Source organism: Physeter macrocephalus, chromosome 1 (genome assembly GCF_002837175.3).
Source record: "Physeter macrocephalus isolate SW-GA chromosome 1, ASM283717v5, whole genome shotgun sequence".
NCBI classification, from domain to species: domain Eukaryota; kingdom Metazoa; phylum Chordata; class Mammalia; order Artiodactyla; family Physeteridae; genus Physeter; species Physeter macrocephalus.
In genome coordinates this window covers 33,460,816-33,476,884 of record NC_041214.2, presented here as the reverse complement: position 1 = coordinate 33,476,884, position 16,069 = coordinate 33,460,816, and the positions used below count along the sequence as shown (strand labels likewise).

The 16,069-nt window shown below is 55.2% G+C and overlaps 1 protein-coding gene across 7 annotated transcripts in view; it reads right to left on the bottom strand.

Annotated features, from left to right (window-relative positions):
* Positions 1-11,688, bottom strand: part of KY (kyphoscoliosis peptidase) — a 48,742-nt gene extending 37,054 nt beyond the window's left edge. For 3 of the 7 annotated variants that reach the window (XM_028489483.2, XM_028489492.2, XM_028489487.2), the window contains exons 1-3: positions 2,702-2,769; positions 1,386-1,997; positions 890-1,012 (exon numbers count right to left, since the gene is read on the bottom strand). In XM_028489483.2, the coding sequence (XP_028345284.1) occupies positions 890-1,012; positions 1,386-1,518 (256 nt within the window). In that variant the 5' untranslated portion in view covers positions 1,519-1,997; positions 2,702-2,769. Of the gene's footprint in view, positions 1-889; positions 1,013-1,385; positions 1,998-2,701; positions 2,785-4,034; positions 4,098-8,062; positions 8,126-11,406 lie in introns of those variants that run through there. The other 4 variants (XM_007120751.4, XM_028489505.2, XM_028489500.2 and 1 more) reach the window with 4 other exon arrangements.
* Between the last annotated feature and the right edge of the window lie 4,381 nt (positions 11,689-16,069).

Sequence of the window (16,069 nt, the reverse complement as noted above, 5' to 3'; positions counted from 1 at the left end):
AAAAAAAAAAAAAAAAAAAAAAAAAAGAGTGGAGCATTATTTGGAGCACAATTTAAAGTGAGATCTAAACCCTAAGTACAGTCAGATACCATGACATGAATCTTAGTCACGTCTAAACCCAAAGCAGCCCCTTCCTGGGATTTCAGGTCACCTGGCTGGCTCTCTCATGGCACCCCTCCCCACTTCTACCAGTTGTCACCCAAACAGCATTTTCTGACGCTGAAACTTTGGCTGTCTTAGTAAAAGTGTATTAGTGATGATTTTCTGCTACATCTGAGAAGTGATTCCCAGGCCCTTTTCCCAGATGCTACGGGCTCTGCTTCCATCTCCCCACCCTCACAGACGTGGAGATGCAGCAAGCACGCCCAAGCCCGTCCACTGGCCTGCTGCCCTGGGCCTGCCTTCTACCCGGTCAGGAGAGTCCTCCCACGCCAGAGCTTATCTCCAGGTCTCTGCGGGTTTGAATCAGGCTTTGTCTAAAGGCCTAATTTGCTCAGAATTCCTAATGCAGAGATGGCAAACAGATTTCGTGTTGTTCATTAAATCTGACTGATTGGAAGTGGCTGCCTGGAGCGCTCATCAATTAGCAAAGATTGTCAGGTATGTGCGTGTGTATGTGAATGCGTGTGTGTGAGTGTGCACACACACACGTGGGTGTATATCAGTGTGTGGAGGCTGCAGGATTCACGTCAGATGTTTGCCATCATTGACTTAAGGTGGTCCTTAATGCTCTCCGTAACTGGCTGCCGCCTTTACAACCTGGATCCTCTGCCTTGGAATTTTTTCCTGCAGTAGCTGAGAGTCAGAAACCCTCAGCTAAAGCATTTGTAATTATTAAAAAAACGACCCTTAAACAACCCTTGGCTGGGTGTTCAACAGAGGTTCCTACCCAGAGTATGGCAGTCAGCTTTAGTGCAGGAAGCGTAAGCTCTGACGTCCCAGGAACAGCGAGCTGAATGATGACCCGGGACAGTCCAGCTCTGTAGATTCCTCACCGGGTACTGCAGTGGCTCTAGTCGTGGGTTGACAGAGAGTGTGCAGAGCTCAGGGCCAAGATCTCAGGGGCACCCGTCAGGGGGTGATGAAGGGCATCTCCTGCAGCCCTGACTGACCCTGGCTTCCACTGGGCTCTTGAAAACCCAGGGCCATTCATGATTCTTTCTGCAGAATGGAGCTCGACAGGGATGTCAGAAGTCTGGAAACACGGCAGTTGGAGCCTAGTGCATGCGTGATTCAAGAAGGCACAAGAGTGTCTGCGTGGGGATGAGGGTGGGTGACCTGGAAGGATGAGGTCTCAAACCAAATCTGATTCGTCACGAATAACTTTCGGGGCCTGAGGTCAATGGGACTCCTGTGATCGTTCCCCTCTCATTCAACGCACGCACCCATTGCAGATGAATCCTCCGAATCCCTCTTCCGCATGAAGATCCAAGATTCCAGTGATCTTTCCGTCACCTGTTGCATGAAGTTACCACACCCGGTGTCCCTCTGCTGGGAGCTCTTCCCCGGAGGCCGCATGACCCGCTGCTCCACCGCCTCCCTTACTCAGATGTCACCTTCCCAGGGAGGCCTTTCTCAATCACTCTATTTTAAATCATTCCCTGTGGTAGCTGCATGATGGCCCTTAAAGCTATCCATGTCCTAATTCTGGGAACCTGTGAAAGTTACCTTATATGGCAAAGGGGACTCTGCAGATGTGATTCACTTAAGGATCTCGTGATAGGAAGGCAATCCTGGATTATCCGGGTGGGCCCAATGTCGTCACCAGGATTCTTATAAAACAGAGGGGAATGTATCTGCTTTACGGAGAGAAGGCAATGTGATAGTGGAAGTGGAGATTGGAGTGACGCAGCTACAAGTTGGCAAGTGCCAGCAGCCTCTAGAAGCCGGCAGAGTCAAGGAAAAGGTTCTTACCCAGAGCCTCCAAAAGGAACCTGCCTGCCAACCGAGAGACTGATTAGCCCAGTGAGGCTGACTTGGGACTTGTAGTCTCAGAACTGTTAAAGAGAATACATTTGTGTTAAGCTACCAAGTTTGTGACGACGTGTTACAGCAGCCATAGGAAACTAATACACACCCATGTGCACCCCCCCATCCCCCTTCCTGCTTTATTTTCTCCCTCAGCCTTATCTGACACCTTGCATTTTTCTTGTTAGGGTCACCTGTCTCCCTCGCTAGGTGTCAGCTCCACGGGGACAGGAGCCTTTGTCTGTTGTGTTCTCTGATGGATCCCCAGTGCCGGCATCCAGAGCTGCTTTTTGTGGAATGGACGGATCAGCGTCAGTGTGGACTCTGGCTCAGCCCCAGAGCAGGGCAGCCTCTCCCTCGCTGTGGTCCAGGCTCCCTTAAGACCTGGGGGGGGCCCATCCTATCCCAACCTACAATGGACCCTGTCCTGTTTGTCGGATGCCAAGGCCACCCTCCTTCCTGCCCTCTGGAAGCCTCAGATACTGGGAGTTGGCATGTGAGTGGCCCATGAGAGCCGGGGTACGGTGCGCCAGGTGAGGCTCTGGCGCGTGGCAGGCCCCATCCCACCAGTCCCACCCCACGGGTCTGACGGGAGCACCCCGCTCGGGGATCCCCAGTCTCAGACTCCTCCTCTGTAAACAGGGATAACACCATGACCCCACTGGGGAGGTGGCCAGAACTAAGCGAGAGAAGTGGTTGCTAATCCACTCTCACTTTAGTGAGTATCACTTACTCTTATCTGGGGTGAGCTGGGGACTAGCGGTCCATTTCAGAGAAGCAGGGGGCCTGGGTCTGTCCTTGTGGCGCTCAGGCGGGTAGCAGGTCGTGGTGGGCCCACTGAGTGCCCTGGGGTTTGTCCTGGAGCCACAGTCCCAGGAATTCTGCCCTAAATGGATACTGACCTAGATTGCAAGGACAGCTGGCCACCTCCTGCTGGGAACTTGAGCTGACAGGCCCTTCCTCACTACCTGCCGGTGCCTTTCCCTGGGGATGGTGGGTTAGCCCGTGTCTCAGAGAGCAATTCCCCGAGGACCTCCGAATCCTCCAGGGCCTCCTCCTTCCGCACTGCACCCTGGACGTAACCCGTATAGATTAGGACATCCGTGCTGAGAGCACCAGTGGTGACATCTTGGGGCTGAGTCTATGAGAGCTCTCAGGCACCAGGCCCTGAGCAGAAAACCCGAGGTGGCAGGAGGGGAGGTTAGTGAGGGGGGGAGTGGAGGTCTCTAACCTGGCCTCTCCTCCAGCTGTAGCTATGGAGCCATCCCGTCTCTACCCCGTCGCGCTCTCAGATCCAGTCAACTGCAGAGTCCGCACGGGGGTGCCCTTGCCTGCCCTCCCAGACCCCCCAGGACCCGTCCTGGCAAAGTGAGGATTCTTGAGGAAGGGCTCTCTCACTCCCCATTGCTGAGTTAAACTTGTCCCTGGGTGGAAGGGCCTGGAAGGCTCAGCCTCAGGAGGAGAGGCCAGGGAACCGCTGTGACTCAGTGGGAGGGAAGGCTTGCACACGGCGAGCCAGTAGGGGGAGGCTGGTTTCTACGAGAAGCAGAGCTGTGAGAAGTGTAACAGCTGAGGCCCTGGTGGTGGTTGTGGGGGGGGGGCGGGGGGGCAGGGAGGGGGTCGGGCCGCTCCCTCTCTGACTCTTGCTGGCCATGTGATCTTGGACGAAAGAAAACCTTTCTAAGCCTCAGCTCACTCATCTGCGAAACGAAGACAGTAAGAGTACCAATCAAATACGACTGTTTTGAGGCATAATTCACATGAGAATGATCACGTACGTGGTCTGGCAGGGTGCCTGACGTGAAGTTAGCACTCAGCGAATGTTAGGTATCGTGATGACAGCCAGGGTGATGACGATGACAGCATTGGATGCTGGAGCCCGAGGACTTCTCTATTGCATGACACATGCAGCCTCTCACTGTTTTCCATGGGACGTGGGAGAGGGGAAGGGTGCTCCAGCATCCCCAGGACAGAGAGGCCCCCGTTCCCCACAGTCCCTGGCCAGGACAGTGGATCCGGGCACACAGGAGCTGGAGGAGAGGTCACAGGCAGTGGCGGAAGCTTACCTTGGTTGTCGTAGGAGGTGACGACCTGGGTCTGCTGGGGGTGCTGCTTCTCCACCAGGTTTCCTATTTAAGGAAGCAGAGGGAACGGCAGTGACCGCTGGGCCCACGGTGGGGTGGATTTTCCCCCAGGCAGAGGAGAGAGCTGCCAGGCTCGGCCTAAACATGTGTGCCTCAGCAGAGTCACACACCTGAACGCAGAGGCAAGTGAACGGGAGCCCGTGTACGCACAGCCTCACTCTCTCGGCAGGTGTCGGCAGAGGCTGGGTTTTTCTAGAGAAGCTGGGGACGCCTCCCATGGGCTAAGTGACCACAGCTCCTGACTTTGCTGCAGCCGGGCCCAGTTCCCAAAGTGCAGAGGGCTGCCCCGCTGATCTCCACACCTTGCTTTGGAACGGCCAGGGAGGCTCCTATCCTGATTACGGGCCTGCAGCTTCGACTGGTTAACTTTGCCAAAGACCCCACAGCCAGGTGAGACCCGGGACTTGAACCCAAGTCTCCAGCCTCCTGCCTACCTCTGAGAGGAATGGCGGGGGGGGGGTGGGTACCCTGCTGCCTACTCTAGCCTAGGAGCTGGGATGCTTGCAGTTTGGTTCAGTTTCACAGACATTTGCAGGGCACCCATTCTGCAGGGTGAATGCTCTCCATGCACTGGCGATATTCATGTCCCAGGACGCAGAGCTGTCCTCAGAGCCTAGTGGAGCCAGGCTGCTGTGGAGAGATGCCCAGCTGCTGCCATAGGCCATGGAGGGGGAACCCACAGGCTTATCTGCCCCTCCTACAGGAAGCACCACCTTCCCTCCATCTCTCCCTTTACAGCTGCTGTGGTGGCCTGGTCTTGCCCTTGAACCTCTGCTTCAGAGGGGTGGGGGAAGGGCCACTACCACCCTGGCCTGCCATCTTCTCCCCTGGCCTCCCACTGGGCTGCAGAAAGGCTGTTGGGCCTGTCACTGGGAGTGACCACTGGCACCTGTGCCTGGACCTGGTGCAAGCACTCAGGGGCACTGGCCTGATCTGGTTCCATTCATATGACATCCCTTGTGTACCCAACCAGATCTGTCACTCAGCGTTTCCCATGCCTGGGCTCAGGCAGAAGCCAGTCAAGGTGGATGGGTGGGTGGGTCACTGAGCTGGGCTGGACTTGCGATCCTCCTGGCAGGGTCTTGCCCTGGGAAGCCCATCCTCTCCAGCCTTCTCTATAAGCAGGCCCAGCCAGGACCCTTAGGCCCCCCGGGCTGAGGTCGGTTGGTTGGCCAAGTGCCAGGAGCGCTGTGTGTGCCACCCCAGGGTGATGCAGTATGCTGGGCTGGAGCTCCAGGCCAGACTCAGGCGAGGACAGGGCAGCTGCCTCCTGCGGGCACAGCTGGCCGCATCTCTGCTCGGCTGGCTGATGGAAGAAATAGGATCTGGGAAGGGAATCCTCAAGGAGGACGATTGGCTGGCATAGCTGCTGTGGGCTATTTATAGTCAGGGTTGCACAGTTGGTTTCCCTGTAGCTGTGGGGCGTTAGTCCCTGTGCTGCTAGGCAGACTTCGGCCAGGGCCAAGGAAAGCAGCCAATCACAGCAGGGGAAGCCCGTTGCCGGGCAGGCTTGTGGCTCAGCCCAAACACCTGCTGCTTGGAAAAGTTTGGAGCACTCGGGCTCCCCCCACCCTGCCAACGCCCCAGCCCAAGGAGTGCACAGTGCAGAAAGAGGGGGGACATGTGCCCTTTTGGACCAACCCCATGTTCAGCCACATTTGTGCACACTCTACCAAGCACAAGCCATCAGCTGCTTCCTTCTCAGCTGAAAGCCATCCAGTTACCAGGGCTGGGTGCCTTGGGCACCAGCAAGGCAAGTATGTACCCAGGACCTCACCATCAGAAAACACAGAAAGAAGCTGGAATTTTAACTTCTGCATGGATGCAAGCATGCCACTCAAAAAAATAAATAAAATTTGACTTAGTAAATTTTAAATTGTGTATGTTGGTGGAGTGGTGGAACCATCATCTTTCCCAGACTCAAGGCCTCTGTGTGGCCTCTCTCCAGCCCTGCACTTACCTGAAACTCTCAGTTCTTGGGTGGTTTTGCAAGAACTATAATCATTCTCTTTACCGGCTGGTACATCGTACTAAGACCCACTTTATGACTTAAGGAAGAGTCTTGTAAGAGTTATCGTGTCTCTTTGTGTTTTTTTTTTTTTTTTTTCTTTTTGCGGTACGCGGGCCCCTCACTGTTGTGGCCTCTCCCGTTGTGGAGCACAGGCTCCGGACGCGTAGTCTCAGCGGCCATGGCTCACGGGCCCAGCTGCTCCGCGGCATGTGGGATCTTCCCGGACCGGGGCACGAACCAGTGTACCCTGAATCGGCAGGCGGACTCTCAACCACTGCGCCACCAGGGAAGCCCCTCTTTGTGTTTTGCTATATTTTTCCACTAAACCTCCCCCAAACCAGGAACCTCGAATATGGTAAAAAGAGGATGAATTTAGTATATTTCAATCCTCTCCTGAGGACTGATAACATTAATAACATGCCCGAGAAGCCATAAGATGAATTTCCAACAACTCAGGCAAAGTAAGAGCTGCAACAAACACAGACGCAGTGTCTCTTTCCTCCCACGTGGCCCGCCTGCCCTCCACCCACCCGCACACTGGCCGAGCATGCCTCCCTGCATGGGCTGCTCTGTGCTTCTGTGGCTCTCAGGTGTCTGGAAGTCTGATTCTTACTGTAATTCTCAAGAGCCCACAGCACAGTTTCACTAACCTTGGTGTCTGCTTAGGTAGAGCTGAAACTGGTGCGTCTACCATCTGATGGCCCCGTATCAAGGTTTAGGAAGCCATCCCACCCATGCATGCCCATCAGCCAGGACTCAGAGGGTGGTCCCTGGTGGGGGAGTGTCTTGAGGATGAATTATCTCCATGCACAGTGCAGGAGACACAGGCAAGCTCTTCACCTCCAGGGTGCTGAGACTCGGCTGTGGTGAATGGCATTATGGTGCAATCATTCTAACATGGCCCCAGGAGGGCGGGCGCTCCCGGCTGTCCCATTCACTGTTCCATCTCCAACAATTAGAACCCTTCCCGGCACAAAGTAATCACTGTCGATCTTTACTGAGGGAATGAATGAATGAATTTACTTTTAGAAGTTCATCCTCCCCTTTTGTTACTGTCAGAAGGATGGCAGAGCATAGGTGTTCTGTTTTGTTCAATTGGGGTCCTGTTTCCCCATTTGTGGAGGGTCATGGGGGGCGTGGGTCCCTTCCTACTGGCATTTGATGAGTCAGTCATCCGATCCTGGGGCTCACACAGTCGGAATCTGACTCAATCATCTACTGGGGCTCTGGGAATGGAGGTCTGATTCTTACTGGAATTCTCACATGCCCACGGTGCAGTTCCACAGTGTTTGTTCCTGGAGGCCGGGCTTACAAATCTCACAATAAGGGCACAGAATAAGGCCCGGTATAACGGTTCATGCATGGCACGGCCAGAGAAATCCTGGGCCTGCAGGGGGAAAGACACCTGGCACCATAAAGAGGATTCGGAAGCTGATTTCTTCAGATGTTATTGTATTCTGGATCCCAGGCCAGGAGCCACAGAACCCTTGAGTGGCATCTCCCTTGAGTAACACCACCCAAGGCAGGCCGCTGTCTTCTCTGTTCAGAAATATTTTCAAAAGATGGGTGCCCCAAGATGCATGGGACGCATGACCTGGGAAGCCCCACCTCCCATGGGAACACACCCAAACCCACCATCCCAAATGATGCCAAGTTCTTTATAGCTCAGCCAGCGAACCAGTGGGTGCTCAGGGTTATAGCATCGCTCCGCCCGCCTCCCCACACACCCTCCAGGAAATTGGTGGACCTGTTGCCAAGGAAAATTTTCCAGGGTCACAGTGGCCCCAGAGGCCTGGCTGCGTCACAAGCAGCCACTGTCTGAGTGGTTAGATGTCTAGACTAGTCCTCAAACAAATGAAACCCAATGCTTCCAGGCATTTTTCAGTGTGTTGAATTCCAGAGATCGGAAAGAAAACAAAATGAAAATGAGAGAATTTACCATGTAGGTCATTTCTTTCTAATTTCTGCCATCTCCGGATTCCGCTTCCAACACCTTGAAGCCCTGTGAAGTAACAAGGACCGGCATGAGGCTCTCTGCGGTGGGGAGACTCAGGTCAAGTGTGTAATGCACCAGTTGCAAACAGATCTGGGCTAAAGCGGGGCTGGTGGAACTTGGCTCTCCTGGGATCCGAGGGAGTCTGCCCACGAATGAAGTGCACTTGGAGGAACGAATGCAGCCCTCCACCTTCAAAACATTAAAAAAAGTATTACCACGGTAGTTTCCAAGGGTGGCGGGTTGGTTATCAGGATCATCCAGGGAGAATTTTCACAATTGAGATGCCCCTTTGTCACTCCCACATTTCCACTGCATAAATATAGAAGCATTATTGTGAAGACATTTGCCATTCATTTTTCCTGCCTACTTCTGTATGTGGTGAATCTCCCACTTTTAAGAGTCTTGATGTGGGGTGGGGGGTGGGCAAAGATGGAAACTGATGGATCCCTATGGGAACTGAACGTGATGGTTGCCTGCTCTCCCAGCCTCCCTTGCAGCTAGAGCATGGACCTGTGTGGCTGAGGCATCCACTGAAATGAACCTGTGTCCCATTCTCTCTTGGGACCTAGTGAGGCAACAGGGAAGCGAATGGAACTGCTCTCTCTCTCTCTCTCTCTCTCTCTCTCTCTGGTGGCGGCTGGAAGTGATGGCTGCAAGGTCGAGTTCCTGGCACAGAACTGGCAAACGTTCTGGCAGCGCAAGCAGCTGCAATAATTTCAAGTTCTTGGCGCAGAAGGAGCTTCTAGGGCTCCTTGGTGGCAGTGGAGGCTTCCTCACCACACCAGCCATTCCGCACAGCTTATGGTCGCGTTCCTGGAAGCTCAGCCTCCAGTCTGGGTTTCCAACCCTTTCCGCCACTCTGGGCGCCCCCAGTCCTTTCTTGACACCCTTCTTTTCTGCAGAGCCCTCCATAGTCAGTGTCTGGGCCTTACCACTCGGAACCTTCACCGACACTTGGGGAGTGGAATGCACACATCCCATCCACTTTGGGGATAAAACCTAAGGGGTTGAAGCTTTTTCAGACCTGGTGCGGCAGCTTTAGGCTACCTCCTCCATGGCCAGGGGAATATACAATAGGAGTTGAGGGCTTCTAGGCATGTTTTGGAGAAGTGCGGCTCTAAGGAAACTGCTGGGGAAATGCTAGGGCCCTGCAAGAAAAGGGAGGGAGTATCTGCTGCCTTGCAGCCCAAATTCCCAGTGCACACGCTCCCTGCCCCCTTGTCCCTCTGACTTTTTTTCTGCCACAAGGACACAACAGAAAGCCACCTGGTCACACCCTTACTCAGTCCTCTGCATGTGAGAGTAACCGAGCTTTGCTCTTTTCTCAAAGCAGAGCTCAGGCCCTCCTTTGCAGAGCCGGGGAAGATTCCTTGTCCAGCCGGGGGCCTGAAGCAGGGAGGAGACTGGAGGAGACGCCTGGAAGTGGGGGAGGAGTGGGTTTTGGATCTCCGTGCACCAACAGGAGGCCTTGGAACAAGCTAGTCTTGCCCAGCATTTCCCCTCCTTAGCTTGTCCCAAGGAGTGGGCCCGCAGGCTGGCTTAACCAGGGGTCTCCTGGACATCACTGCTGCCCAGCGGGCCTTGGAGGTCACGCACGCTCCCTATTCTCTGCTCTGCTGCAGAACTGTCTGATCGTCAATAAGTGAACAGGTCTCTCCACTGCCATAGCGCCTGGGAGAAATGTGTGTCAGCAAAATATATGGAGAAAAATATCAGCAGAGAGGGCTCAGCAAACAGGGGTCTTCTTTCCCTGAGTCACGGTCATGAGCGTGGGTGCATCGGTCTGGCCTCATGTAGGCTTTATGCAGGGTGCTGGACACTTCTCTGAGCAGCCCCGATCCCTGGCATCTCTGGGCCTTCTCTGTGTTCTCTGCCCTCTCTTTCTAGTGTCAGAGCCTTTCGGAGAGATGTGATCAGAGGGGGAGAGGGAGGAGGGGACTCATGCGCTAACGCAGAGCTGCGCCTCATGGGGGGCCTCTGGGCTTCCGGACCGCAGTCCATGCAGTAGGGGCAGCCGCATTTCTATCAAGGAAGGCCGACGGCCTCTGCCAATTTCCTCCTTACAAATACCCCTGCGCGGGCCATCTCCCCTTCTCCCAGGGGCAGCTCTGAGAACTAAAGAACCAACTAACCCAAACAACTCCTGGGCCCCAAATCCCTTGGGAGACTGGGGCACCTGCCAGCATTCTCAGCTCTCCAGAATCTCTTTTTTTCTTTCCCCTGCCTGCCTCCCCAGGAGGTCACCAGGAGCTACGGGGCAGCTGCAGCTTGTGGGGCTGGCGGGGGGCAAAGCCACCCATGGCACCGTTGCTTCAGCAGGGTAGGTGGGAGGTGCATGCTCAAGCGTGCATAGGGGCTGTGGGGACAGAAGAACTGGGGACAGACTTCAAGGAGTTCTGGAGCTGGAAGGGAGACAGGAGGCAGGTCATTTTACCTTAAGGGCTGTGAAGCCTCGCTCCCAAAGAACCAGGACACAGTGCGTCTAGTGCGCCCTCACACCAGCCTCCTCAAGGGCTCCTGAGGGCTTCCTCAGAGACTCAGGACCAGGGGGTTCCCAGATGTATGAGGGGCTGATTTAACCGCCATTGTTATCCATCTCTACTCTCTTCACGTTGTGTCCTGTTCTCTGGAGAGTACAGAGGCCAGAGCCCTGGTTTCCACAATCACTCTATGAAAAGTCGCTTTATTTTACCAGTCTACCCTTCCCCAGAAAGTCTGTAGGACAAGTAGAATCAACAGAGAAGCCAAAGTGGGGAGAGCAGATTTCAAGTCTAACCCTACCCAAGCTTGTGTGCCTTTAACACCTGGCATGCCTTCTACTGTAGGAGGCTGGGAGGAAGGCTCAAGAAAGGGGACAGTGAGGCCATGAATTGTGCAAGGACACCGAGGGAGGGTCCCACCTCAAAGTCTGACTCAGCACACGAATCCCCCTGGGTCCCCTGTGCCCTGCAATGTGGCCTGTGGGGAGCAGGCCTCGGGCACGCAGGAGTCAGGCCCGAGGTCCCTTTCCTCCAGGGCATCTTCCAACCTGATCTGCACCCTTCAAAGAGTGACCAGGAGGAAACCTACTCCCGGGGGTGACGGAAGCACGGCAGGCCTGCACGGGGTGTCAACCGGGGCAGTCGGGGGCTGCGCGTTGCCACGGGATGCCAGAGGCGCAGCGCGGAGGCGCAGCCAGCCTTGTGGAGCGGGTCGGCCTCGGGGACCTCTTTCGGGGGCGCGTAGCGGGCCCTGGGGCGAGGAGGTCCAGGGGCTGGGGGCCGGGGCCCGGGCTGGGGGCGTATTACCTCCTCTGCGCTGCGGAGGCGCGGAGGCAGGCAGGAGGTCCGCCTGCCGGTCCGAGTGCGCGCCCTGTGCGGCGCGCCGCTTCTCCGAGTGCACGATCAACAGCATGTCGATGGATACGGCGTTGCTGTCCTTCTTCAGCTCCATGGTGCCGCCAGCTCCGGCCAGTGCGCGGCGGCCGCTCGCGAGGCTGCCTGAGCTACAAATGGCTCGTACGCGCCGCTGCCCGGCGCGGGAGACGGCGAGGGTGCGGGAGAGGGCGCTCCTCGCCGCCCGGCCGCCGCGCCGCGTTTCGCTGACTCTGCCAAACTCGCCATTAGGGCCCGCCCGGGAGGGCGCTATCCTAATGAAGAGGATCTAAGTCACCTTTGAAAGGAAATTCCGGTCCGGCCGCTCTCCGGAGCCTCCCTCCCCGCGCCCCCTGTCTCCCGCCCCGGGCCGGCCGGGCGCTGCCCCATCCCGCGCTCCCCGGGGCCTTCCTGAGACGGCCAGCAGCAGATCTCCGAAAGCCGCGGCAAATACAGAAATTGTACAGTGCTGTCAACAGGGAGAATCAGTGCAGGAAAAGAGAAATGGCAAGGGCGCTCCAGATTCAATTGCAAAATGTGGAGAAATTGGCCAAGTTTTGGCCTTGGCTCCACTGCCTCCCCGGGTGGGCTTGGAGGTTGACAGCTCCCTTCGTTAGAGGGAGATGTGTGGGGCGTTGGGGTCAGGACACCCTCCCCCGTTCTGGCCCCACCAGAACTTGGAACTTGCCCACTGGGTGTCAGCCTAACAGCCCTGCCTGGTCTGAAGTGAAAGTCTTAACATCTCTGTACCTTCTAGAAGCCTGGCTCTAGCCCGCTGGGGAAGGGGGAGGGGGAGAGGAGGAGGCTGGGCGTACGGAGCAGCCTGCCTCGGTTGGCAGTCAGGGAGCTGGACCTGAGGGCCCGTCTATTTTTAGCGAGGCCTGGCCTGCCCAGCCAGCGGCAGCAGGGCCGTTGGCTCTGGGACTCAGGAGTGTTTATAGCGCATCTGCTTGGCAGCCCTTGGCACCGTGGGCCTACCGGGCTGGGGTCAGTCCCCTAACTTGAGTTTCCACCGTTAAGAAATACCGTGGACGTGGAGACCTTTGCTCTGGCACCCTCCTTGCTGTGGAGTTAGGAGACCCTACCTTGCAGCGTGGCCGCTGAGGCCTCCCGCTACCTCTTGGAGGCAGACCGTATGGCACAGGCCTGGGTTCCACACTTGCTGCCCCTGTGACCTTGGACAAGCCACATCCCCTCATTTTGTCACTCATATCATGGGCATAATGCTGGTCCTGCTGTAACAGTGACATGCATGTGAGGTGCCTGGTGCATTGTAAGTGGTCTTCAAGTGGTAGCTGTCATTCTTACCTGATTCTAAGGGCGAGGAAAGGGACAGGTGAAGTGACAAGTCAGTGATGGAACTGGGGGTCACAAAGCTGAACTCTCAGACTCTGAAGATCTTTCCTCGCTGACTGTGGCTCGCAGTTTAGTCACATGTAAAGACCACCACCCCATTGTATCACCGCCGCCCCACTGCCCACCGGGCATCCGATGAAAGGAGCAGTCATTGGCTTCCGGCAGTGTTGACTGGAGTCCTGAGAGAGTTGAGCGCAGGACCAGTAAAGGTGATGACTCTTAAGGCAGTTTCTTCATGCAGCAAAAGCCCTGTCCTTCCCTGTCCTGTCTGCATGTGGGCATGTACACACACACACACACACACACACACAGGGCTGGGAGCCTGGCTAAGCCTTGCTCTCTAGATGACTGGGGAAGTAAGAACTATGGATTATTCATTATCTGAAGCTGCTGGGGTCTTGGAGATTGCCCAGGCCACTCTCTGGTCCCAGCATCACCTCACCACTGGGGCTAAGTCCTCTGAGCGTGCGGATCCCAACAGAAGGTCCTGTGCAGCACCTGAATGGGGCTGCGTGGGGAGGGCAGGGAGCTGAAGCCCCCTCGGTAGACATTTGCGTTCCATCCCCCATGATTACTCCCCTGCTGGGAGTGTCATTTTAGGAACTCGCTCACCATGGCATACCTTCCACGGCTGCCTTTGGAGGAGGGGATGATGACCTGGGGCAGGGGGGAGGATGGTGGTGCTAGCCTGAGCTCCAGGAAGATGGTCTGGGACACCCTGCCTTTCCAGAATACTTGAAAACAGATCTTTTGGGGCAGGGCTTCTCCCCCATGGCACTATGGACATTTGAGGCCAGAGAACTCTTTGCTGTCGGGGGATGTCTTGTGCACTGTAGGGTATTTAGCAGCGCCCCTGGCATCTACCTAACTAGATGCCGGGAGCACCCACTTCCCAGTTCTGACAACCCAGAACAACTCCAGTTGTTGACGTATGTTTCTTGGGGGACAAAAATGCAGTGAGAGCACTGCTTTGGAAAAAACCCATAAATATCGGGGCCATGTTGCCTTGACTGCTTTGGGAGATGCTGCCTCTCCTGGATCCTGAGCTACCCAGAACCTGGGCCCGCTCTGCAGAGGCTCCCACACCCAGCCCTGAGTCTTTGGGCCCGCCAGCGGCATAAGCAGAAAGTAGAGATGCTTTCCTCACCCCCAGCCTCCCCCACCCCCGGCCTCAAGTGACCCAAACCCTCACCCAGAAGCCTCATCAGTTTTGGGCTGAGAGGGAGACACCACAGGGAAGGTGATGTGGATGAGGGCATTTGGATGTATCTGGAAAGGGGAAGGGGGGCAGGAGTGAAGACTGCGGCTATGAGTTATCCGTCAGAGGGTCTATCCCTCTGCTTAAAATCCCTCTCCAGTTGTTCCTACAACCAGCGGGACAGACAACAGTCACTCAGCCTATGATTCACACCCTAGTCCAGCCTCCTTCTACAGACCCATGTCTTCCTCTTTCGCTGCCAGCTCACACACGCTGCAGCCACGGCCATGACCACTGCTCCCCGAGCGCATCTGGCCTTTCTGCATCCAGGCTTTGCTCTGCACTCCCTAGCCCCTCCATCCTGCCACCATCTTGAACAACACGGGATTCAAGGACCTCAGTGTTCTGACCCAACTAATTAATCTACACACTCGTCTTAGGATCTGACAAGCCAGGGGATATCTCCATTTTAGGGCAGAACTTTAATGATTTTAATCACAATGAGTTGGAAATTTCAGGACACCGAAAGACAAAGAGCAGTCAAATGGCTGTATTGTCTCCTTTATCCTCTGTCACATTTAATACCCAGACACGTCCAGCTGTCACCCACATTGCTTTCACCCCTTTGCTTGAAGGGGGGATTTGTCAATTGAGTGGTTCTGAGCCCCGAGCCCACTTTGCTATTTTGGCGGTGGGGGTCAGTTGATGGGCGGAGGCTTGCCCTTGCCAGAAGGGGTTGTGTTCTGACTCACATTATCGTTTTTCCTCAGAAATAGTAGTTCCTCAGGGACCACCAGTCCTAACTCTTACTTCTCTAGAGATTCCAAGAGGCAAGTTTTTCCCCTTTCCATAGAGACCTAATAAGCAAGCCAACCCATGGAAGGCTCTTAGCCGGCAATCTGTAGACACAACATGCTTTTCTCCATTGGTGCAGTGGGGAAGGGGTGCACAGAGAGTGGGGCGACTCGGGGAAGGGCAGCAGACCAAGTCCCCGCCTCTTAACACTCTCGCTTCCCCTGAGATGGGCAAACTGTTACACGGGGGACCAGATATCTTTCCCAGAAACCTTTTTCACAGCTGTTGTGGGCTTCTCCTGGAGTCGTGACCAGCCTAGCTTGGCTGGCTTCTACTTCTGAATCTTTGTTATTGCTTTCACTTCTTCCTGGAAGACTTTTTAGACCTCCCTGGCAGACTTTTTAGACCTCCCTGGCAAGCATGGTCTAGCCATCCTTCAAGGCCTGACATGAGACCTCACCTCCACCCTGAAGCCTTCCTGGGCACCCTAGTTCCTGGAAGTCCTAGAGAATGCCAGCTCTCTGTGGTGCCTCTCTTTGTATCCATCCCGATAGTTAACAGGACTTGGAAGATTATCCCAGCTCTGGTCCCACACTCATCAAATTTAGAAAACCTGTCAATTTTCACTGGAGCAGTTATGCCAGGAAAATGTATGCTTCCAGATTCCCTCCTGGCGGGGTGACCTTGGGCAATGTACTTAACCTCTCTGAGCCTCAGTTTTCCTCATCTGTCAAATGGGTGAGGGAGTTGAGATAAAGTGCTTAGTGATAGCTTAGTTAAAGCTATAGTGGTTTCCTGTATTCTGGTCAGACCCCTGTCTGTCCTGGTCTGAGGAGGGTCTCATGGATGTGGTTCCACAGTTGGGGAGGGGGGACAGAAGAAACTGGAGGCATCCTTGACCCCCTCCTGGAGCAGGAAGTTGCCTTCCCTCCTGTGTCACTGTTCTCTGTCGCTGTTCTGCCATTGCAGAGAAACTCAGTGAGTCGCAGAATCCATTTCTTGCACAACTGACTTCACATCTCTGCAGCGGAGTGTGGCTCAGCATAGCTCTTCTTCCCGCCCCCCCCATCCCCCCGCACCTATACTCTGTGAACACAGTGTGCATCCAATGGGATGTGCCTTTGTATTATCTCCATTTTATGGATGAGAAAACTGAGGCTCAGGGACCTAAGGAGACCTATACAAGGTCCCACACTGATGCCCTAACCCTTGACACCATACCCTGTATGACTCCAAAGCTCATGTGCT